The sequence below is a fragment of the Panthera onca genome, chromosome E1 (assembly GCF_046562875.1).
Source record: "Panthera onca isolate mPanOnc1 chromosome E1, mPanOnc1 haplotype 2, whole genome shotgun sequence".
NCBI lineage: Eukaryota > Metazoa > Chordata > Mammalia > Carnivora > Felidae > Panthera > Panthera onca.
The window spans coordinates 43,919,741-43,942,182 of NC_138352.1; the positions used below are offsets into that span (position 1 = coordinate 43,919,741).

Here is a 22,442-nt window from a genome sequence, read left to right on the forward strand (position 1 = left end):
CTCAATAGTTTTCCTTTTGCCATTAGAATAAACTATGGAATGAATTCCTAAACGAGATCCACAAAATCTTACTTACTCTTACTATTAAAATGTTACTTACTCTTACTATTCCCTCATATGCACCCTACTCTTTCAGAAACAAAAAACTAAGTCCTTCAAAGGGCCATAGTATTTCAATAACATGCCTTTCCACCTAATGTTGTTTCTATCTGGAATGTCCTGTTACTGCTTGTATCTTACCAAATTTCAACACATTCTTCAAGATTCATCTCAAACACCACAAATTTAATGAAGCAGGTCCTGCCTGACAAAGTTAAATGCTCCATTTCTTGCTTCCACTGCATCTCCTACAACCTTCAATTATAGTGTTTATTCCAGTACACTATAATTATTTGTTTAGAGTCTTGTTTACATACTTACTTCACTGTGGGAGAGGGACTATACCTTTTAAAATATCTATCTCTCCAACATTTAGAACAATTATTGACAGTAAGTACTCATTAAATGCTGTTTAATTAATTCATTTCCAACATTCTAGATGCTAGTGGAAAGAAAATTTATGAGATAAGTCTTTCATTGTCAAATATTGTCATCAATTCAGTACTCTTCTTCAAATGTTACTTTTCAGTGAAGTTGTTTGAGTAGAATGTAGTTCCAAGTATACTAAACTTTCAATCTGTACTAATACATCTGTAATGTGTTATGAATATGTTAAAATGAGAATTTAACAGTGGGGTGTATAAATGTACTAAATTTAAAATGTACCTAATGTACTAAAACTATCAATGTACTAAAACAGATTGATGCCACATTGTAGCTATAGCTGGATTAAGTAAGACTGACTCTCTTTCTCTTTCCCTAAATTATCATACATTTTAAAGTTTAAAGTAAAAATATCCATGTTGTATTGTTGCTGGAATGAGAGAATATATACACAGATAAGTCTCCTTGAAAAATTCACTGCAGTCCAGAACCTGGCCCTCAGCCTTTGCTACAGTCCTAGTATTTGTGTCCTTTGCAAAATTCATACATTGAAATCCTAACACCCAATGTGATGGTATTAGGAGGTGAAGGTAGGTGATTATGTCATGAGGGCAGAGCTCTTACGAATGAGATTCCAAAGAGCTCCTTCCACCCTTCCACCATATGAGGACACAGCAAAAAGACTAGGAAACAGATACTGAAGGAAACAAGTACTTACCAGACACCAAATCTGCCAGAACCTTGCTGGACTTCGTAGGCTCCTGAACTGTGAGAAATAAATTTGTTGTTTATAGCTTTGCAGCTCAAATGGGCTAAGACAGCCTTACTGACCCAGAAACCTAATTTGTCAGGAAGACTTTTGTTTAAAACACACACACACACACACACACACACACACACACACACACACACACCAATATCTTAATCAACAGTAAGAAGCAGATCTAATGCCAATGGCAGGGGAGGGGGGGGGAAGGGGGAGTACAGAGTGCCTCTCTAACCAAGGCAAATAGTTTGGTGATAGAACTAATCTGATTTATGTTACAGCCTCAAAGTGCATAATTGAGGTTAAACACTGGACTCAGTTGTATTCTGATACAGGAAAAAATAAAGTGCAAAGAAGCTCATGATTAAGGAGCCTCAGAAAGTACAAACCACTAAACTAACTTGGGCAAAGTTGTGAATGATTTTAAATCAGGTAGTGACCAATAAAAAGACAAAGTACCACTTTTTCCACTAGATGGTCAACTCATAACCTATATATGTGCACATTTATTGTCTCTTGTAGTGAGGAAAGAAAAGCCCTTGCCAAGTAAGTTCAGTGCACATGGTATGGAATATTTAATTTCGAGACTGGAGAAAGACTATTATTTACTTGACGTCAATTTCTATAAATTAAAGGTAAAACGCTTTCGGTTCAGAATGTAAAGGCTTTTGATCGCTGTGAGGAGATGGGGGAGATTCACGGAATACATTTAATATCATTTTGGCCAGGGCTCAAGAGGTGGGCTTTTCCGTTTCTTTTGTTTTGTTTAAGCTTTTTCTTAAAAAAACTTTTCATTTTAGAACTTATAGCGAAAATAGCAGAGTTCCTATTATACCTCATACAAGACCGTTTTTAAATCTCCCACTTCCACCGCCAAATCTCTTTCCGACTTCTTTGCTTCTCTGCTCGGATTTTGGCAGAGCCTAGTTCACACAGTGCAACTTTAGGATAGTAACGAAAACCCAGTTCACTTAAAACTTCACCGCCCAGCCACAACTCTGTTAGGGCTTAAGCTCGCCAAACCCGAAAGCTCTCGCTCCGCCCCGCTATTCTAGAGACGCCCGAGCCCCTTGCAGACGTGGCTCCTCCAACTCAGGTCCCAGGAGACGAGCGCGAAGCGGACCAGGGGGGTGGCCTGCCTCCAGAGGGGAGGCGCCCAGGACCCCACGGGACGAGCTGGGGCCGGCCTAGGGCAACCACCACCGTCAGGCCTCTCCTCCGAGAGCAGGTTCCCGAAGCCAAAATATGTTTAATCTCAAAACGTCCATATCTCTGAGGCATGTGGCGGATTACACAGAAACACACACATAGGTGACGGCCGCTTATTGTTTAATGCAGACGCCTGCAGGAAGTCCCCAGGCAGCACCCACTCCTCTCCACAGCCACCACCCACAGGCGGCGTCGCTGGCGCAGCCAGTCCTAGGACGCGTTGCGCGGGGAGCGGGCACGCGCGCGTGAGGACGTCCGGGGAGCGCGCGCGCCGCCGCCACCAGCGAGCTCGGTTGGGTTTGCCGGTGGTGGGGTTTGAAGGTGATGGCCTTGACCGAAGGCCTCGAGGAGGGGTCTCCCGCTGTCCCCACAGTCGCTGCCGGGAGTACCGTTCACTCTTCGTCATGAGAGGTAAGGCCTGGGGGAAGCGGGCCGAGGAAGCGAGGGGCCAAGGCGAATGGGCTCTGGGAGAGTAAGTGAGGTACTCGAAGCTCGAACGTGGGTGGAAAACTCTGTCCTGGGGATTCCGGAAGAGTTTTGTGCGTTTATTTTTCTTACTTTTTCGTGCCCTTCTTGCTTGTGCTTGGAGGAAAGTGGGAAGGTTCTACGTTTTTATTTATGGGAAAAGATACAGAAATTGTCCCGTCCAACGTCAGTCTTCAGAGGTTTGAGGGAATAAATAGCACCTGTGGCTTCAGAGCATCGGTGAGAGGCTTTAGTGAAAATCATTTAAAAACCACACCACCATACAGTAATTGGGAAAAAAAAAAAAAAAAGGTTAGACTTCAGAAAGAAATAGAATGGCAGAACATATCCTGACATTAATCCTAGCTTCCTCCTATAAAAACGGCAGTCAGGGATAAGGCTCAGCGTGTCGTCTGCTGTCATTACGACTCTGGCATCTTCGAAGACTGCCACACTGGTAATTTAGGGATCCTTTCCTGCCAGTGTCCTTTTTCTTTCCCACCTCCCAACCCCCAATGATGGTGGCATTTTTATTTTTATTTTATTTTAATTAAAAAAAAATTTTTTTGAATGTTTATTTATTTTTGAGAGAGACAGAGCGTGAGTGGGGGAGGGGCAGAGAGAGAGGGAGACACAGAATCCATAGTAGGCTCCAGGCTCCGAGCTGTCAGCACAGAGCCCGACGCGGGGCTCGAACTCACAAGCCATGAGATCATGACCTGAGCCGAAGTTGGACGCTCAACCGACTGAGCCACCCAGGCGCCCCAATGGTGGCATTTTTAATGGGCAGACTATATAATGATCTTTACACAGACTAAAGAGTTACCTACCTGGCAATTACATAGCGACTCCCCAAGTGTCCCAAATTTAAAGGTGTTTGGGTAGCATTCTTTTCTGGGGGAAGGTAATACTTTTGGTATTAATCATTAGAAATCTTTTCAGCCTTGGGAAAGCTATTTCAGCATAAACGCAAATCTGTAGGTCACTTAAGTGAAATGTTTATTATTAGTTCTCCATGATGATACTTAAAAAAATTTTTTTTAATGTTTATTTTTGAAAGCGAGAGAGAGCGGGAGAGAGCATACGAGCAGCGGAGGGGCAGAGAGAGGAAGACACAAAATCCGAAAAAGGCTCCAGGCTCCGAACTGTCAGCACAGAACCCAACACAGGGCTTGAACTCATGAACCCATGAGATCATGACCCGAGCTGAAGTCCAACGCTCAACTGACTGAGCCACCCAGGCGCCCCATCCATGATGATACTTTAAAAGGCATTAAGATTTAATGTTTTTTTTCTCCTTAGCCTTTCAAAGCATTAAAAAATACTGTTTACTCTTAGGAAATGTAGAATCTCCACCAGAGATGAAACTGCTTCAGTTGGGCAGAGTAAATGTCCTGAAGTATCCAAGTATGAATGAGTATTAGTACATTATTAACATCTGCTGGGCACCCATACTTTGTCTATTTTGCTGTTTCCTTCTGTCATTAGAGAAGGGGGCATCTGAAGCTCAATTTTTTTTGTAGCAGATGTTCCCTAAAAAATAGTTTGAGTACTGCAGCAGAGCCTTGACATTAAGGGAAGAGAGATGTCTAGTTAAAAGTGATAGATAACCTGAAGATAATTCATCTACTGGGACTGTTGGCCTGTCCTGTAGTGAATAAAGGATTCCTACTGAACAATATATTGCCTGTATTTAATTGTTCACTTAGAATATTTTCTGATTTTTTATTTTTAGGAGACCAAGCCCTGAAGCAAAGAAATCTGGATCACAGAAAAAGTATTCAAGGGTCATGCAAGCCAACTGTAGCCAACTGCACAGCCCTCCAGGAGCTGCAGGCAGTGAGGATGCCTCAGCTTCCCAGTGTGTTCATACAAGATTGACAGGAGAAGGTTCTTGTCTTCATTCTGGAGATGTTCATATCCAGATAAACTCCATACCTAAAGAATGTGCTGCAAATCCAAGCTCCAGAAATATAAGGTCAAGTGTCCACAGCTGTACTCATGGATGTATACATAGTCGCTTACGGAGTCACTCCCACAATGAAGCAAGGCAGTCTGATGATACTGCCACAGAGTCTGGAGATCATGGTAGTAGCTCTTTCTCAGAATTCCGATATCTCTTCAAGTGGTTGCACAAAAGTCTTCCATATATTTTGATTCTGGGTGTCAAACTTGTTATGCAGCATATAACAGGTAGGGTATAATAAAACATTGCATTGTTTCATTGCTAAATTCAGTAAATTTTATTTCCTTATTGGTAATCTCCTTGAACCTCTGTATTTTGTTAGCTTTGAAAGTTGTATGTTTCCTGTAAATTCATGTTATTGTGTTAACTCTTGGATTTTTTTTTCTTTCAATTAACTGGAACTTATTTCCTAACAGGAATTTCTCTTGGAATTGGGCTGCTTACAACTTTTATGTATGCAAACAAAAGCATTGTAAATCAGGTTTTTCTAAGAGTAAGTATAACAAGTAACTTAAAAAAAACATTAAATGTTTCTCTCTGTACAATTAATTATATACTCACTTTTGAGAGAAATAGGAATTAAGATCATTTACTTGACAAACATGTTATAGCATCCATGATATATTAAATTTTGTTATCTAAATGATCTGTCCTGATAAATTGTTTCACCTTATTTTCTTTGTATGTTGAATCCCTGATAGAAAAACTAGATAAGATTAAAAGGTTTAGAATGCACTATTTGATCTGATTTGTTAAGTGCCTTCATATTTTGAGTAAATTTTACCATCATTAAAAACTTCACCTGTTGCCCTAGAAGATCTAAAATAGTTCAATAAAATGTACATTGAATGGGTATCGAACTATTAGGGCTCCCTTTTTTAAAGAAAATTATGCCCAAGAAGTTTTTCCATAATATAAATTATAAATTATTAGTCATATATGTTACCGGAAAAAATGGGATTAGTTTATAAAATTTCACCTTCAAGCAACTTTAAAGGGCTGTATCTGTGTAAAGGATCAGCATTCTGACCTGGATATTTGTAGTTAGAATCTACCAAACCATAAAAATTTAATTCAGGGTTTAAATTAAACTAGTAATTAAGACAATTTTAAAAGTAAGATTAATAACAAATTACCTTGTTAAAATATTACTGAATTGAAAATTTTTAGTTATTTTTCTAAGTCCTGACAACCTAGTATTTTTTAAAGTTCGGTTTTGTCAGGGAGGCAAAAATAGGGAGCAGTAGAGGTAAAGTTTGTACTTGGATGGTTCTTTTATGTCATTTTGTAGATTTGGCTTCTTTGAAACCTGGGTAATGTGAGTATTGTTTTTATATAGTGAAGAAAACTGTAATTTAAAAATTTGTTTAAATATTCTGTTCTGTTCACTAAAGATTCATAGAGTGCAATGATGTACAATTTAACTATATTTTTATTAAGATTAATCTACTAAAATGTTCTAAGTTCACAAATTAGTCCTTAAAGTAAAATAGTTAAATGATATTTATAACTCTGGCATAATTCATAATAACAAATTATAAAATTGTTTATTTTTCAGGAAAGGTGCTCCAAGATTCAGTGTGCTTGGTTACTGGTATTCTTAGCAGGATCTTCTGTTCTTTTATATTACACTTTTCATTCTCAGTCACTTTATTACAGGTAATTTGAGGTACAAATACACAATCATATTTTTTATGTAAAAATTTATTCCATAGCACTTTGTATATATCTTAACTTACACATACTTATTGTTAGAGTTCAATTTTTACCGGTCCCTCTCCTTCCAAGATAATAGCTCTAAATGACTTACTCAGATTTGTATACTAAGTGCCTTGGCTCATAGCAGGTACTATTTTAGTTTTCGATACTTAAATTTTTACTTATATAATCAGTGGTTTTAAACACCGTTAGGTGTTGGTGGTGGTCTTTTTAAATTTTTATTTATTTTTGACAAAATTGTATGTATTCAGGATGTAAACATGATGTTTTGACATATGTATGCATTGTGAAATGATTATCACAATCAAGCTAATTAACATGTCTGTCACTTCTCTTAGTTACTTGTGGGGGGGGGGGTGGGTAAGAACACATGATCTTTGTTTCTAGAAGCAAGAAGACTTACTAAAGGATAGTTGTTAAGTTTCCAGGTCAGATGGAAGTGTTCTTAATTTTTAGCTTTAATCCGATGATTAGAAGTCCTGGTTTTAGCGGAGTTGGGAGAGATGGGACAAATCTAGGAAACAGTGTATAGAGGGAACCAATACCACTCAAATTGGATTGGGTGTGTTGATGGGAGGTAAGAATCCAGGATGACCCCTGGGATTTAGTTTTAGCAACTGGCTGGGTGGTGGTTCATTTATGGGCTAGGAAAGACTGGAAAGAGAACTGGTTTTGAGGGGAAGATCAGTTTTGCTTTGAATATGTAAAGTTTGAGAGGCCATGTAGAACTCTTAAAGTGATTGTAGCTATATGTCATGAGCTCATTGTCAAAGTTAGGGCTTTAAATTTTGGTGGTATCCAGCAGATGGTTGATAGACCTAAAAACCATGGAATTCATGAAGACTAATCAGGGAAATAAAGTGTAGACAGAGGAGAGGGCCCAGGACTGGACATTAATCAGAGGAGGAGCAGCAAAGGATATTTAAGGAACCATCAGTTACATAATGAGAATAACTAGGAAAGTGTGATGTTAGAAGTCTAAGAAGAAAATAATTCAGGGAGGGAAGATGGAAAACGAGAAGTGACCTTTGAGTTTAGCAAGACAGAAGGAATTGGTGATCTTGACAAAACCAATTCAGTGGAAAGGAGATGGAACCCTGATTGGAATTGGTTGAGAAGAGAATGGTGGACGTCTAGTATTTAGTGAATTCTTTAGATTACAGGGTAGCTTTCCAGCCATGACATGCTAGAAAGACTGTTCTTTTTCTTTATTCTATGGAGGAAAGATTTGAAATTCAAACATTTGAAAAGTCCCTTTAAGCAAAATGATCTTCCATTTTATTTACATGAACTCTAACATCTTGCCAAACTCACATTTTTTACATATCAAAGTAAAATACTTGGTAGCAAATTTAAAACCCCTATCAAAACTTGACCTTTGTATATTGTTTTGGTAAGTTTTGATGTTTTTCTCTTGGTAGCTTAATTTTTTTAAATCCTACTTTGGACCATTCAAGCTTCTGGGAAGTACTTTGGATTGTTGGAATTACAGACTTCATTCTGAAATTCCTCTTCATGGGCTTAAAATGCCTTATTTTGTTGATGCCTTCTTTCATCATGCCTTTTAAATCCAAGGTAAGAAACCAACATGTTTTATTGGAACAATATTAGCAAACCACATTAATACTATTTAGTCTTTGTTGAAATGACTCTTTTATAACTTTTCAGTTTCCTAAATAACCTAATTTTAATTATCTGTATTACCTTAGACTAGAGACCATTTGTTCAAAGACCTGAACTTAAATAATCTATTCCAAATTCTGTAAAATCAGAATTACATTGCTTCAGAATAATCCTCACATCACATATAGAAAAATACTATTTAGATTGTACTTCCATTCTCCTCCAGGGCTTTATCAATTAGTTATTTATAACTGACTACAGGCAGTTTTTCATGTGTTTTTTCTCATATTCAGTAAAAATTTTATAATTGAGTTGTGCTATGTACTCATGATGATCTCAGTCCAATATGAAATATTTGTGCTATGTAAGTAGCTTATATAGCCCTGTTTTCTTTTTCCTTTCTTTTTAGGGTTACTGGTATATGCTTTTAGAAGAATTATGTCAGTATTACCGAACTTTTGTTCCCATACCAGTTTGGTTTCGTTACTTTATAAGCTATGGGGAGTTTGGTAATGTGACTAGACGGAGTCTTGGGATATTGCTGGCTTTACTCTACCTCATACTAAAAGTAGGTAATGTTATAAATCTTGTCATTGTATGATTCATATGATGATGACAGATTTTACATACTACTGCTTTTCCCCTTGACTGTCTTATAGTTTATATCACAAGTTTGAAGTAATGACAGGTTCTGTATCTGTTTAGAAATGGAAAAATGTAAATATATGTCTTTATCTTAATCTAGTGGTTCTTACATTTAATTGGGACAGTGGAGCTCCAGATAGCATGGGTAGAATAGAACATATTCATCCCCAACAGTAGCATCTGTCATACACAAAAATACTATCCTCCTCCCCTCAAATTAATATGAAACTTTTAAAAAGCTACTTTAAAAGTGCCTGGTCTTTGACAGTTATATTTGTCTTAACTAAATTGTAACTCTATTCACATGTACTTCATTTTGGTCAAGAGTTGGCTGAAATCTATAAAAGGGATGGGAGGATGGGCAAATGGGTGGAGAGGAGTGGAAGATAAAAAGTTGGCTGAAATCAGTAAATGGAGTAAAATATTCCATAATTGGACTTTAAATATATTTACAATGAAGTGAATACGCAATGAGCATTACATTAATACCAGTATTTGGTATGATGGGATTTGAGCTTTAATCTCTGGGGTTTTTAAAAAAAAAATTTTAATGTATATGTATAGATTAAAAATTTTTTTTTTAACATTTATTTATTTTTGAGAGACAGAACATGAGTGGGGGAGGGGCAGAGAGAGAGACACACACACAGAATCCAAAGCAGGCTCCAGGCTCAAGCTGTCAGCACAGAGCCCCACGTGGGGCTCTAACTCAAGAACCATGAGATCATGACCTGAGCCAAAGTCAGACACTCAACCAACTGAGCCACCCAGGTGCCTTTTGATGTATATTTTTGAGAGAGAGAGCATGCGCATGAGAAGAGGGGAGAGGCAGAGAGGGAGGGAGACACAGAATCAGAAGAAGGCTCCAGGCTCTGAGGTGTCAGCACAGAGTCTGATGGGGAGCTTGAAGCCATTAATCTCCAGATTGTGACCTGAGCTAAAGTCAGGCGTTTAACTGACCAAGCCACCCTGGTGCCCCTCTAGGTTTAACAGATAGGGCTCTTTGAATTCAGGAATTCTTACTTCCTCTTTCAGCTTTTGGACTTTTTTGGACATCTGAGAACTTTCCGACGGGTTTTGCGAATATTTTTTACACGACCAGTAAGTACTTTTTATCAGTTAAAAACACTTTTTACCTTTTTTTTTTTTTTTAGGGTTTATTTATTTTTGAGTGAGAGTGCAAGTGGGGCAGGGGCAGAGAGAGAGGGGGAACAGAGGATCTGAACTAGGCTCTGCACTAACAAGAGCAAGCCTGATACGCACCTCGAACTCACAAACCATGAGATCATGACCTGAGCCAAAGTCGAACTGAAGTGAACTGCTCAACTGACTGAGCCACCCAGGCGCCCCTACCTTTCTTCATTATAAAAATGTTTTAGTTCATAAATTTTACAAGTATGGATTTCATGGGGCACTTGGTGGGCTCAGTTTGCAGAGCATGTGACTCTTGATCTTAGTTCTTGAGTTTAAGCTCCACGTTGGGTGTAGAGCTTACTTTAAAAAAAAAAAGGTGTGGATTTCATAATTACATGCTTTTTTAGTACTCTGGCACATGGGGCTATAATCAGTTCCTTTTTTTTTTAATGCTTATTTTGAGAGAGAGAGAGAGAGAGAGAGAGACAGCATGTGTGGATATGCGGAAGGGACAGAGAGAGCATCCCAAGTAGTTCTGTGCTATCAGCATAGAGCCTGATGCCAGGCTTGATCTCATGAACCCTGAGATCATGACCTGAGCCTAATTAAGAGCCGGATGCTTAAGTGACTGAGCCATCCAGACACCCCTCTATGACTTGCATGTTGACAACTACCTGATAGTTGATGCAGTACCTATATTTTTGAATATGCCTCTTGCCCTTCAAATCACTTGATGTAAGGATTTATATACATTCCCATAAAAATCTTGTCATGAACTTTTGTTCCTCTTCCTTTTTAAAAAATTCACAAGTGGTGGGTTTGTGTACTTCCATTAAGCTCTTATTCAGCTCCTGTAAGAGTGCTCATTGTTAATTTGAGAAAAACTCATTACCAAAAATACCCCTTGAAATTTTCTTACTGAAAAAATTTCCCCACCAGTAGTCAATTCTGTATGCACAAGTTCTCAAGTAAGTTCTCATTTATTTAACAATAAGTTGAGACTCCAGTGTCAACTATAAACTTGATTATTACGTGATTCCACTGATGTTACAAATTGCAGAGAGAGGCTCATTTGCTATTTAGTAGTCTCAAAGGTTCTCAGTACTTATATGTGGACACTCTTTGGCTAGATAGAACTAGTAATGTTTTTCATTTTTAAAGTGAGCTCACAACTACAAGATCAAGAGTTGCACGTTCAACCAGCTAAGCCAGCGAGGTGCCCCTAGAGCTAGTAATTTAATAACAAGTTTTGCTGCATCCTATTCAGACTTCTCTCTTTAGACAAGATATAATAAAATTGAGAATTCCATTTTGATGGAGTTTATTCAATTGATTATAGGAGTACCAACCATTTTACTATAATTTAGTAACGCTTGTGCTAAAATACTTTGATATTCTTTCTCTGTAAGGCATAAAGAGAAATCATAGTCATTGATACTCTTTGATTTATTCTTGAGTCTCTCAGGAATACACATAATACACATGTTCCTTAACTTTGCCAGAGAAATGGCAATCACCATTAAGAGAGGTCTTCACCTGAAGGGAGTCTGCAAAATCCCAGACGGGAGTGCTGTTTTGTTTTTAAGCTTATTTATTTTTGAGAGAGCGAGCAGGGGAGGGGCAGAGAAAGAGGGAATGTCAAGCCGGCTCTGCACTGTCAGCACAGAGCCTCATGTGGGGCTCGACCTCCATGAGATCATGACATGAGCCGAAACCAAGAGTCACTCAACTGACTGAGCCACCCAGGTGCCCAAGGAGTGCTGTTTTAAAAGCTGTCAGCTTCTGTATCTGCAGTGTACTCTGCTAAATGACATTTTAATGAAGGTAAATTGGCACCAGGATCATCCATCAGTATCCTGATTTGTTTCTGGAATCTTGAACATCACCAGACCCAAAACAGAAATCTTACTTTTAAATATTTTTATCCTTTGAATTTTAGTTTGATTTTGTTAACTCTCAGTATTTAGTGAAAGAAGTTTAGATCCTAGCTTTAGGTTGTTGAGTCAAGTCATGCTTTGCTCTCATTACCATAACTGAACTTGGGTGTACTTACTTCTCTTCAGCCACCCTTTCCTCATTTCTACAAAAAGGTGATCTCATTTGTAAAATCTTCTCACGTCTAGTTAATGACTACATTCTATTGAATTTGGTGAGGAAGTTATTAAGATCTTAAACAGATCAAGAACTTTTAAGGACTGTAGTAGGAGAAAAGAAAATTTAAGAAATTGTGTTAGTCTGTTAGTTTTGACAGTACAACTCTGTGACATTTTGCAATACTGGTTCTTTTGTAAAATTTTATTTTTTCCTAGTACTAAGTGTTCTCTGACTTGTGATAATTAAGGATGACAATTCAAATTATTTTTAAATTCAGTAACAGGACATGTTCAGTGGTCCCCAAAACTTCTTTACGTTCAATTCACCTAGAGAACTTTAAAATATTAGACTCCTGGGTCTTATTATAACAGTATGTTTGGACCTATTGAGTCAATCTCCAGTGTGGAGCACAGAAATCTATTTTTAAAGCTATCTCCACATGACTTACATTCAGGCAGCCAAGCTCTGAATGGACTCTTTTGAACCACTGCTATAGGTAATATGTGGGTTATTTGGCAATATGGGCCACATAATACATGAATGTAGATTTTATAGTAATTATATTTCAGATTGCTTAGTCTCTTAAGTCCGTTGAATTTCTAGCACTATCATGTGGGAATCCAATAAATCTAACCATCTTCCAAGATCCTATTGTGTATCTAATGAGTCCATCTTGGTGCATGCAATCCAAGACACACATGGTTCTGCATACGTAGTTCAGTTTTGAAATGTTTGTATCCTTCGGCAGAGTTTTCAAATGCCTAGTTCAAGGGAGATTTGAGAAATACAGCATCACCTATGTATTTGAGGAACAGGAAAGAAAGATTTGTAGATAAACAGAACTTTTTATCTTCACAGAGTTACGGAGTGGCTGCCAGCAAGAGACAGTGTTCAGATGTGGATGATATTTGTTCAGTATGTCAAGCTGAATTTCAGAAACCAGTTCTGCTCATCTGTCAGGTAAGTAGATTTGTTAAGCATACCAAATACAGCATTTCTCTGTCATATTTATGTTAGCTACAAGGAAAAATCTGCAATGTTTAGCATAAAGTAGCATTCAGGGCACATACTAGAAATTTCTTCCCTATAATCAGGGGTTTGGTAGATTAGCTAAACCTTGTTCCTTATGTTCTAATGATTTGTATGCAGAGGAGGGTATGTGGGGGAAAAATAATTCAGATGGCAGACTGGATACGAAAATGACTTGAAAACAGGCTACTCTTAACAACTGGTTACTAGTCTTTAAGAATACCAGCATTTGTTATTGGATCGTGTAAGTCCCTTTCCTATACTTTATGGCAGTTATTCTCAAACACTTTAAGACAGGAGGTCATAATACTTGATCTTAAAGTTATTACCCAGGGATAGCTTATATCTTATTAAAAGTAGTTGAATAGTATAGTCAAAAGAACACTAGTGGCTCTACCACTAATACCGCTTTGTGTTCTTGAATGTCGTACTTTGTTTTCTCATTTGTAAAATGAAGGGATTAGTGCTCTCCAAAATTCCTTTCAGCTCTAAAGTATGATTCTTTGCAATGTGATGATTTTAAAATTAAAATGTTAAGTATAAAATCTAATTCTTAATTCCTTTACAGCATATATTTTGTGAAGAATGCATTACCTTATGGTTTAATCGAGAGAAAACATGTCCACTGTGCAGAACTGTGATCTCAGACCATATAAACAAATGGAAAGATGGAGCCACTTCATCCCACCTTCAGATATACTAAGTTGTATAAACTATGAAGGCCACAAAACACTAATTTTATTTGGTTACACTGACAATTGATAAAGACATTAGAATGGGTTTTCAGGACTAGACATTAAGGAAAATGTTTCCAAATGATTTTAGACTATTATAGTAAGACTTAAGTGTGTAATCTAATTTATCAAAAGATTAAATGAAAGAACCTTATGTTTTAAAAAATATGTAAGTAATGTTCGACCTAATGAATATGGAACATTTATCCTGTCCTAATTATTTGACAGGTGGTTGCAGTGTTAAATTGTGAATGTTTTCTCATTAATGTTACCAAAATGTCAATTGGGTAACTAAAACTAGTGATTTTGGAGGAACTCAGGTATTCTTTCCTGACATTGTTTTCAGAATAAAGAATATTTTTCATAATATTTTAAGATACATTATCTGAAAGTAGAATTTTCTTTAGCATTGACTTTTATAATTCCCATTCTAAAAATTCTTAAATTTGCATAAAGTTTGTATTTTTAAATGAAAGTTCTAAATACTATTTTTTACCTGTAAACAATCAGATTTTCTAAGTGAAGATTAAATTTACTGAGGATGATATATTTTAATATTGTATTGTTCTCTGTAAGATGATCAGCAATCGAGAATAGATTATTTGAACTCATTGTTTGTGGACCTCATACATACAATCCTTCTGTCAGCTTTAATGTTCATGATCTTGCTTTTTGTATAGTGCCATGAACTATCTTGAAGTAACTATTAAAATAATTGACATGAATTACAAATAGCTGGCTCCACTGATGATTTCAATAATATGACAAATAAGACCCACTCAAACTCTTACAAAAGAATTCCCCTTATAACTAATCTTCTCCAAAGAGTTTTGGAATCTTATGCTTAAGTCACTGTTACTTGGGAGATTAAAGTTTGCACTCAGAGGCTTGCACCAAAAGCTTTGGATAGTGTGGTTTGTTTACCTCTAGGTATTTGTGCAGGGTAATGGAAAAGGGAATGAGGCATTTTCTCTCTCCCCATGAAACCTTTAAGGCAGAATCAAATCTGTAACAGAAGTATGAAAGGCTAGTTACATCTAGAGTATAACTTCTGCCCATTATTTCAATTACCATTAATCAGTTTGCACCCAAGGAAAAGATACTGGAAAGGAGGAGCTGGGAGGTAGAAAACAAATCTGGCAGTATTAAGACAAAGTCTGAACCAGAATATGGATTAATATAAGGATAGTGACCAACCAGCTACAGATAAAGCCACTTTCATGCCTGTATGGCCACCCAAATTGACACAAGAACATTAGAAAGCCTGTAACTATTTTTCCTATAGGTAAATACTGCCAGGTTATAAGTACAACTGTTTCTATTCAGTGAGGACATATTTAAATCTATTATCTAATTTGAGAACAGTTGCAAATATTGAAACAAGCTTATTTGGCTTTAAATCACCTTCTTGACTGTGTTGAGGCAAGTTATTTAGGTATACAGTAGGAGATAGGTGAGAAAGACAATTTGAGATTAGAATTTGGGTGCGAAAGAGGTGTGTTGAATTCCTATCATGAACACAAGAATAACATCTTACTACATGGGTTATTTCAGCCCTATTAAAATACCTACCTACTCTTCTTACTCTGTGGCTATATGGATAGCTTTGTTTCTTAAGATGATTTAATAAAAAGGAGGTCCATGATAGGCAGATGGGTTTTTGTTCCTAATGAATTAACAAGAAAGCAGTTCATATGCATTTAAAAGGGGTGGGGGGGGGGGGAAATGTAATAGGAGAGCTATGCCATCTACCAATAACACTAATGAACTGGAAGCATTTCTCTACTTAAACTCTTTCACCTCAAAAATGGGAATAGGGATTCAAAAACCCACTTATTCTGTGAACTCAGATCACACCCTCTTAAAGATCGTTTTATCAGCATTAAGAGCTGCAACTCTATGGGGCACCAGGGTGGTTCAGTCCGACTCTTGGTTTCAGTGCAGGTCATGACCTCACAGTTGGTGAATTTGAGCCCTGTGTCAAGCTCTGCACTGACTGCCTGGGATTCTCTCCCCCTTTTTTCTGTCCCTCCCCTGCTCACATTCTCTCAAAAAAAAAAAAAAAAAAAAAAAAAGGAGCTGCAACTATGTTTAATAAAAAAGTCAGTTTGAGAACTTCTATAGAGAAATCATCCAAGTGTGATAGAATTGCCTCAAATAAGTGGCTTATACAAAACACCCATCTTACACTAGATATGTTGAGACATTAGTTAAAAACAGATTTGGGGCATGACATTATGTAGCACATACACACCCAATGATCAAATGTTGTTGACAAGTGTGGCTGAACAAACTTGTTAGGACAAGAAAGTCTTCCTAGTGTATCTGTAATGAAACTAGTTTCACATAATTTTTCACATGAGCTTTTTTTTAAGTAACCAATTCAACTATTGGACAGAACTTGGAAATTACAAGTGTGTAACATCTAATATATATTAGTACTAAAACTTGTTATATATTTAAGTAGCTTCAATTTCTCAGCAGAAAGTTTTTACAACTGTTAGTCCTCATATATATAAGTAGTTACTAAATATGAGAACCTGAACATATCTGGTATATTAATGAAAATAATTATTGAAACCATTCGTGCACCTGATAGTTATTTCTTCCTATCTGTGGATTTAAAAAAAAAATGACTTCTATTTTATGTTCATTCAAATTTGCATTTAATTTCTATTTACATTCATTCAATCCGAAATCAAATACTTAATACAGTAAACTAAATACAAGATGAAAAGCAGAAAAATGTGTTACCCTCATAGCACTCCTAATAAGGCAGCTTAATATTTACTCTGATAGATGCAAAGCCAACTTGGGACAGGAATAAAATAATTAAAGAACACAGATGAACCCATTTTTCAGATGTTACTTCAAATAATCCACTGAGATAACATTTGTGCTGTAGTGATAAATTAAGAATCACACACAAAAGTTTTATATCAATCAGTAACAGACCACAGGTCATGGTGTGACAAATACTTTTATGATTATTTTGTCCAGCTTGCTAGTGTCTACTCCTATGAAAAAGGGTAGATGTTTGGATACTGATGTTTTTGAGAAATTAACCATTTTCAAAGCCTCAAAATCCATTCTTCATAAATTCAACATTTCTCATGGGAATATTCTTAGATCTAACCCTTGTAGACTAGGAACCACATGACTGACTAACCAAAATAGGTCCTACATTAAATATAAAATCGAAGGCTCAGGGCGCCTGGGTGGCCCAGTTGGTTAAGCATCCGACTTCAGCTCAGGTCATGATCTCACAGTTTGTGAGTTCGAGCCCTGCATCAGGCTCTGTGCTGATAGCTCAGAGCCCGGAGCCTGCTTCAGATTCTGTGTCTCCCTCTCTCTCTGCCCCTGCCCCACTCGCACTCTCTCTCTCTCTCCCTCAAAAATAAACATTAAAAAAAAAATCTTTCTTTAAACTAAAATAAAATTGAAGGCTCAGTATATTGATACTATCGAAGATGCGTATTGCTTATAATCATTTATTAAAGAATGTTGAATTTATGGAGTATCATACATGCATTCTTACCTCCCACCCCCCAATTATCTTCTATCTCAAAAAATAGTATGGAAAAAAGTCTCCTTGAAGGATTCAAATTACGTGAGACCATAAAGGGGAAAAAGAAATAATATAATTTTCCAAAATATCTGGTTCAAGTTCAATAATTCTTTACATTGTTAATCACAGCTGGTTTATAAATCCCAGTTTATTCTGTAATGCTACAAACCTTATAAAATCAAAATTAGTAGAGTTCAGTTCTCAGTGATTTTAATTAAAAAACAACATGTATAAAGTAAAAAAATATCCTGTAATAGCTGGTTTTAAAGAAAATAATCGAGTGATGAAAGGAAAGCACTTAATCTCTTTTATACACTTACCTGGAATAATCATAAAGAATCCTCTTAGAAACTTAAGACTAGTAATATTGACATCATACATTTTGAACTATGCTTGGATTTTTACAAATAAATATAGGGTAAGCCATATTGCATAGGTGTGTGCTTTCTGTCTGTGACACTAAAAGTGGCACTTGACATGTTTCACAGTCAGAGTAGGGATATCCATTTATAAAACAATTTTTCAGTGAACTTGCCTCAGCACAGGAAATTAATTTCACTCAATATTAAGTCTGAAAGCTATTTGTATGGATGGTAAATATGTAATTAATGCATTTTATGCAGAAAATTTGTGGTGTGTGCCACTACTGCTGGCAGTGCTAATTATGAAAATAGTTTAACTATGGGGTGGTTATATAGCCAGCCAATCACAGTGCAAATGTTACTAGCAAATAGGACTGAGGAGGAATATTTTAGGGTAAAAATTTTGCTGGAATTTGGTTAGGCAGTCAACACTACAGTTAGTAAACACATTTGAAAACAAGTATCAGAGTAGCACAAGTCATTTACAATCTGAAAGAAAGTCTATACTTATCACCATAGTTTTTGGGTTCTAGTTTTTCAGACATCAACTGTCATAGAACAAAGCTCTGCACGTTAAGTACAATTTCTGCCCTTATCATTTATTGTAGCTTCTAATTTACTAGCTACAATTACAAAGTTCTCAGTAGGCTGCTGCAATAAGGGAGGAGGGGGTCTAGAGGAAGTGATAAAATAAAAAAATAAATAAAAAAATAAAAGGCTTTCTGTCCAAAGATGAACTGTTACCAATTTCTTCATTTATTGCCAAAATTGAAAAGGTATATTTCCAATCACTTTTCATGGTTCTATTTTGCTCAGTGTTATAAGATTTCATCTCATCTCACTTGAATTGCCATTTAAATAAGCAAAGCTTTCCTCTTTTCTGACTGAATTCAACATGCATAAAGAATCTTATGGCTTGGATCCTATGGCTCAAAAAGGTTTGAAGAACATAGCAAGCAGCAACTATTTAAAAAAATTGTAGGGTTGCAAAATATTACAAATTGACTTTGCACACTCAGAAGACATTATAACAAAAGGAGGTGATAAGACTCAACTGCATGATCATCTATTATACCAGTATGCACTGAAATGTATTTTTATAAAGCTCTGCAGATATTAAACCCTTTCACCAGCTAAAGTCATGGAAATGCGCTCTTTAAGGCAGGAAGTATTTAAGAAAGGTAAAGTTACCTTTATTTTTATTCTTTGTACCTGTATACCACTTATGTAGATTTTGTTACAATTTCAAAAACATAATGTCTTGTTCACATGTTTCCTAAATTAAACCACTAAGTTTTCTTATTCACTGTGGAAGACATTCATCAAAAGGCCATCAAATGTTTTTACAATCAAAAAATGTAGCCCCAGTATAGAAGAAACTCTTTTTCCTTTTGAAACTGCTGAGGAAAAAAATGTAAGGAAGGTAGACAGCAAAAACAGTTAAAAGTAAAACTTAAAATCTTAACAATTTGCTGTAAAGAGATTAGACATAGAGAGTGGAACATGATAACACCCTCTTCCCCTGGATCTCCCTCTCTCCCTCACTTTACTGCCCTCAGTATGTATTTTATCCTCTTTTCCATCCTTCTTCAGCCATAGGCTGAAAATATTTGGCGTCTTGAACCAAATACTGGTATAAGAACAGGGGGCGATATTTTTCCAGTGCAATGCAGGCCCAGGACAAGGATGCAATGTAGGACATACAAGTTATGCCCATTCCAAAGCTTCCAGTTAAGCTTAGCACATAGCAGTACTGCAAGTAGAAATGATTAAATAGATTTTTTTTTTTCCTAGTATTACAGACAGGTATTGCAGCTGGGTTACTGAAAATAAACCCCATGTCCACCCCAATCCCTCAAACGAGCCACAGCTGTGGTTAACAATGATTCATTTGCATTTTTATTGTTTCACCAAGAGAAGAAACAGAAGTTGTCTGGCTTTCTTCACACCAACCAATAATTTTGCATTTTAAAGTTGGGATGTTTTCCATAATGAGCTGAATCAAAAATCTATTTGAAAAATATATATTTATATAAAAAAAAGATTCAGGTTGTTTGCACGTAAAACATCAACTGTTAAGTTTCTTTTGTCTTTGATTCCATGTTGCTGGAAAAGTTTGAACAAGCTTGCATGCTAATTTGTCCTTAGTTGCAAGTATTACAGGCAATTTCATACTTTGCCTAATGAAAGGATAACCCTTCTTCGACACAATCAGAACTCAACAGTGATTCAGAAGCAACATCCTACCCTTAATACTGTCAGTTTTGAGCCATCAACATGAAAATCCTTGATAAGGTTGAGAAGATGTCGCTAGGAATCAATTGATGTGCCTAAGAGTTCCACAATACTATTATGCTTAAGTTTTTTTTTTTTTTGCACCATTGATTGATTTTTTTAAAATCCATGTTTATTTTTCCTCTGTCCAAAGTGTTCAATGTAATGACACTGACTCTTCAAGACTGTCATTTTGAGCTTTCTTGTTTCACTTTACAGGATGCTCACATATCCCTTCCTCACCTGTTTTTGCCTTAAATTCATTAAAATCATTGCTCTGTCATAGATTCATACGTAGGTGCTCTGGTCGTTTGGAGATCATGGGGAAAGCTTGTTTTTTGTATGGCCCAGAGTTCGGCTGTCGTATGGGAAGTGGTGCTGAAGCTTCCCCACTCATCGTCACATCCATCTGCTCTACTCCACTTGTTTCCATTGGATATTCCACAGGTGTCTGAGGATTTGCCGTGCTGGCTGAAGCACCTCTTCCCCAGAAATCCCCAGGAGAAAATTTGACTGGGCTTTAAGACAAGGAAGAGCTATCATTCATTTATCTCAAGGATTATCTCAACAGGAAATATTTCCCTTACATTTAAAGGGATGACACTTATTTTCATTCAATTTTATTTTTGTGTGAATTAGTACAAAGGCTAAATTTGAGCCATTGCTCCTCTAGACTAACTGCTAGAATTTCCTAACTGGTCTCTTTATCTCTGTACCTGCCTCTGTAAAATACTCAATGATACTTTTTTTTTTTTTTTTTTAAAGTCATTGTACTTCCCTACTTAAAACAGCTTCCCGCTGCATTTAAGATAAATGTATTTAAGACAAACTCACATGTCAGGAATGTTGACCACCCTTTCATTATGAAGACCAAGATTTTTCCTCCCTTGGGGCTTTTGCATGGGCTGTTGCTGTACCTGTAACACCCTTGTACTTCTATTTTTTGTATGAGTGGCTTTTTCTCTTCATTCTTAGATGTTACTTCACCTGAGAGACCTTTCTCTGACGACCATGAATAGGAGCCCCCTTGTTATTATTCTCTGCTCTCTACCACCACACTCTATTTTTCTTCAAATAGTACTTGAACACTACTTGTGCTTACATATTTTTTGTATTTCCTTCTTTAGTTATTATGACTCTCTTCTCACTCAATTATAAGCTTCATCAGAACAAGGACAATTCCTATGTTAATCACGTGTCCCCAGCATGTAGCACAGCCCCTGGCACACAATAAATGTTGAATGAATGGGTAAAGAAGACATTTGCCAATACAGTAGCTTACTTTCTTTCACAGGAGGGAAGGTAAACTATATAGCATTCAATATACGAAGATGTAGATGCTGTTCTTATGTTAGCCAAATAGAGTATGACACCTCTTTTGTTTATGTAACTTGGCACACATTTAAGTGATGCTCTTCTAGGTTAAACAAAGAAAGAAAAGAAAAGAAAAGAAAGAAAGAAAGACAGTGAGAACAACAAACTCTGAATACCTGACAGGTGTTCGCGGGCTGCCAATAAATCTTCGAGGTGATCGGATTTTTGGTTCAAAGGAAAATTTTTCTTTCACACTTTCAAGTACAGATGGAGCAACATATGTAAAACCCTGAAAGACAGAAAAAGTAGACTACAGAATGGCATTTTGTTATATAAATCAAGAAAATGTAGTTTCAGTCTCTGACACACCAAAACAACAATGCACACCTAAAACCACTGCTCTGTATACACCCGTCTCCCCAGTCTCATTTCACATCTGTTAGCTTCTTTCCAACCATTTCTTGAGGCACAGACCTCAAGAAGGCAGAATTTAATTGAGCCTCGTATGCCAGCAAAGAATATTCTACTCTACTGAAAGGAGCAGAACAAAACAGGACATTGTAGGCTCCACATTAAGATATTAAATATGATATATGCAAAGAAAATTCTAGGGTTTCTAGCCACATGCACATAAGCAACTAAGATTATCACTCCCCAGTTTCTCATTATTAGGACAAAGTAAAAATACAATTCTTTAAATTGGCATGTGTGATCTTCTGATTTTATACCAATGACTGGATAGATTTGATATTTTCATGATTAAAAAAAAACTAAATTTTTTTAATTCGCAATTATTCGGTTTTGCTAGCTTTAGTTCTTTCTTGGACCTTGCTATTAGGCCACACCAGTTGTCCTTTCTCTTGCTGCCAATGTCCTATCAATTGCTATCAATCAGTCCTCCATCTATCTTCCCTTTTATTTATTATTCCAGTCATCTATATATAGGCATATGAATTATAGTAAAACGACTCAACAAGGCTCTGGGTGAAGTCCTAAACAGTGAGGTACATTCTCTAGTGCATATACTTTGTGACAGGTACATGTGGACTTCAGAAGC

The 22,442-nt window shown here is 36.7% G+C and overlaps 3 protein-coding genes across 12 annotated transcripts in view; 1 reads left to right on the forward strand and 2 right to left on the reverse strand.

Moving 5' to 3' along the window:
- LOC132674237 (uncharacterized) overlaps nucleotides 1-2,864 on the reverse strand; it is a 17,035-nt gene extending 14,171 nt beyond the window's left edge. For 3 of the 6 annotated variants that reach the window (XM_078437381.2, XM_081791237.1, XM_078437382.2), the window contains exons 1-3: nucleotides 2,557-2,864; nucleotides 2,085-2,172; nucleotides 1,202-1,249 (exon numbers count right to left, since the gene is read on the reverse strand). In XM_078437381.2, the coding sequence (XP_078293507.1) occupies nucleotides 1,202-1,249; nucleotides 2,085-2,172; nucleotides 2,557-2,864 (444 nt within the window). The other 3 variants (XM_078437385.2, XM_081791238.1, XR_014136075.1) reach the window with 2 other exon arrangements.
- On the forward strand, nucleotides 2,737-14,599 carry RNFT1 (ring finger protein, transmembrane 1). 2 transcript variants are annotated; one of them, XM_060646576.2, is made up of 9 exons: nucleotides 2,737-2,869; nucleotides 4,659-5,116; nucleotides 5,306-5,382; nucleotides 6,448-6,548; nucleotides 8,030-8,183; nucleotides 8,641-8,799; nucleotides 9,912-9,977; nucleotides 12,963-13,064; nucleotides 13,702-14,599. In XM_060646576.2, exons 2-9 carry the CDS (start codon nucleotides 4,714-4,716, stop codon nucleotides 13,834-13,836), a joined length of 1,197 nt encoding a protein of 398 aa, XP_060502559.1. In that variant the 5' UTR covers nucleotides 2,737-2,869; nucleotides 4,659-4,713; the 3' UTR covers nucleotides 13,837-14,599. The 2 variants fall into 2 exon arrangements, with proteins under 2 accessions (XP_060502559.1, XP_060502560.1); XM_060646577.2 differs by having other exon boundaries at nucleotides 4,659-5,011.
- A 2,697-nt stretch (nucleotides 14,600-17,296) lies between these two features.
- The window catches only part of RPS6KB1 (ribosomal protein S6 kinase B1), a 42,037-nt gene continuing 36,891 nt past the window's right edge, over nucleotides 17,297-22,442 (reverse strand). For 3 of the 4 annotated variants that reach the window (XM_060646564.3, XM_060646563.3, XM_060646565.3), the window contains 2 exons: nucleotides 21,562-21,674; nucleotides 17,297-20,589 (listed from right to left, as the gene is read on the reverse strand). In XM_060646564.3, coding sequence (XP_060502547.2) covers nucleotides 20,352-20,589; nucleotides 21,562-21,674 — 351 coding nt within the window. In that variant the 3' untranslated portion in view covers nucleotides 17,297-20,351. Of the gene's footprint in view, nucleotides 20,608-21,561; nucleotides 21,675-22,442 lie in introns of all 4 variants that reach the window. The other variant, XM_060646566.3, reaches the window with a different exon arrangement.

Excerpts from the sequence above, each read along its gene's own strand:
- RNFT1 (XM_060646576.2), top strand. The coding sequence starts at position 4,714 with ATGCAAGCCAACTGTAGCCAACTGCACAGCCCTCCAGGAGCTGCAGGC. Across the intron at positions 5,383-6,447 it reads TAAATCAGGTTTTTCTAAGA|GAAAGGTGCTCCAAGATTCA; the intron begins GTAAGTATAACA and ends TTTATTTTTCAG. Across the intron at positions 8,184-8,640 it reads TCATGCCTTTTAAATCCAAG|GGTTACTGGTATATGCTTTT; the intron begins GTAAGAAACCAA and ends CTTTCTTTTTAG.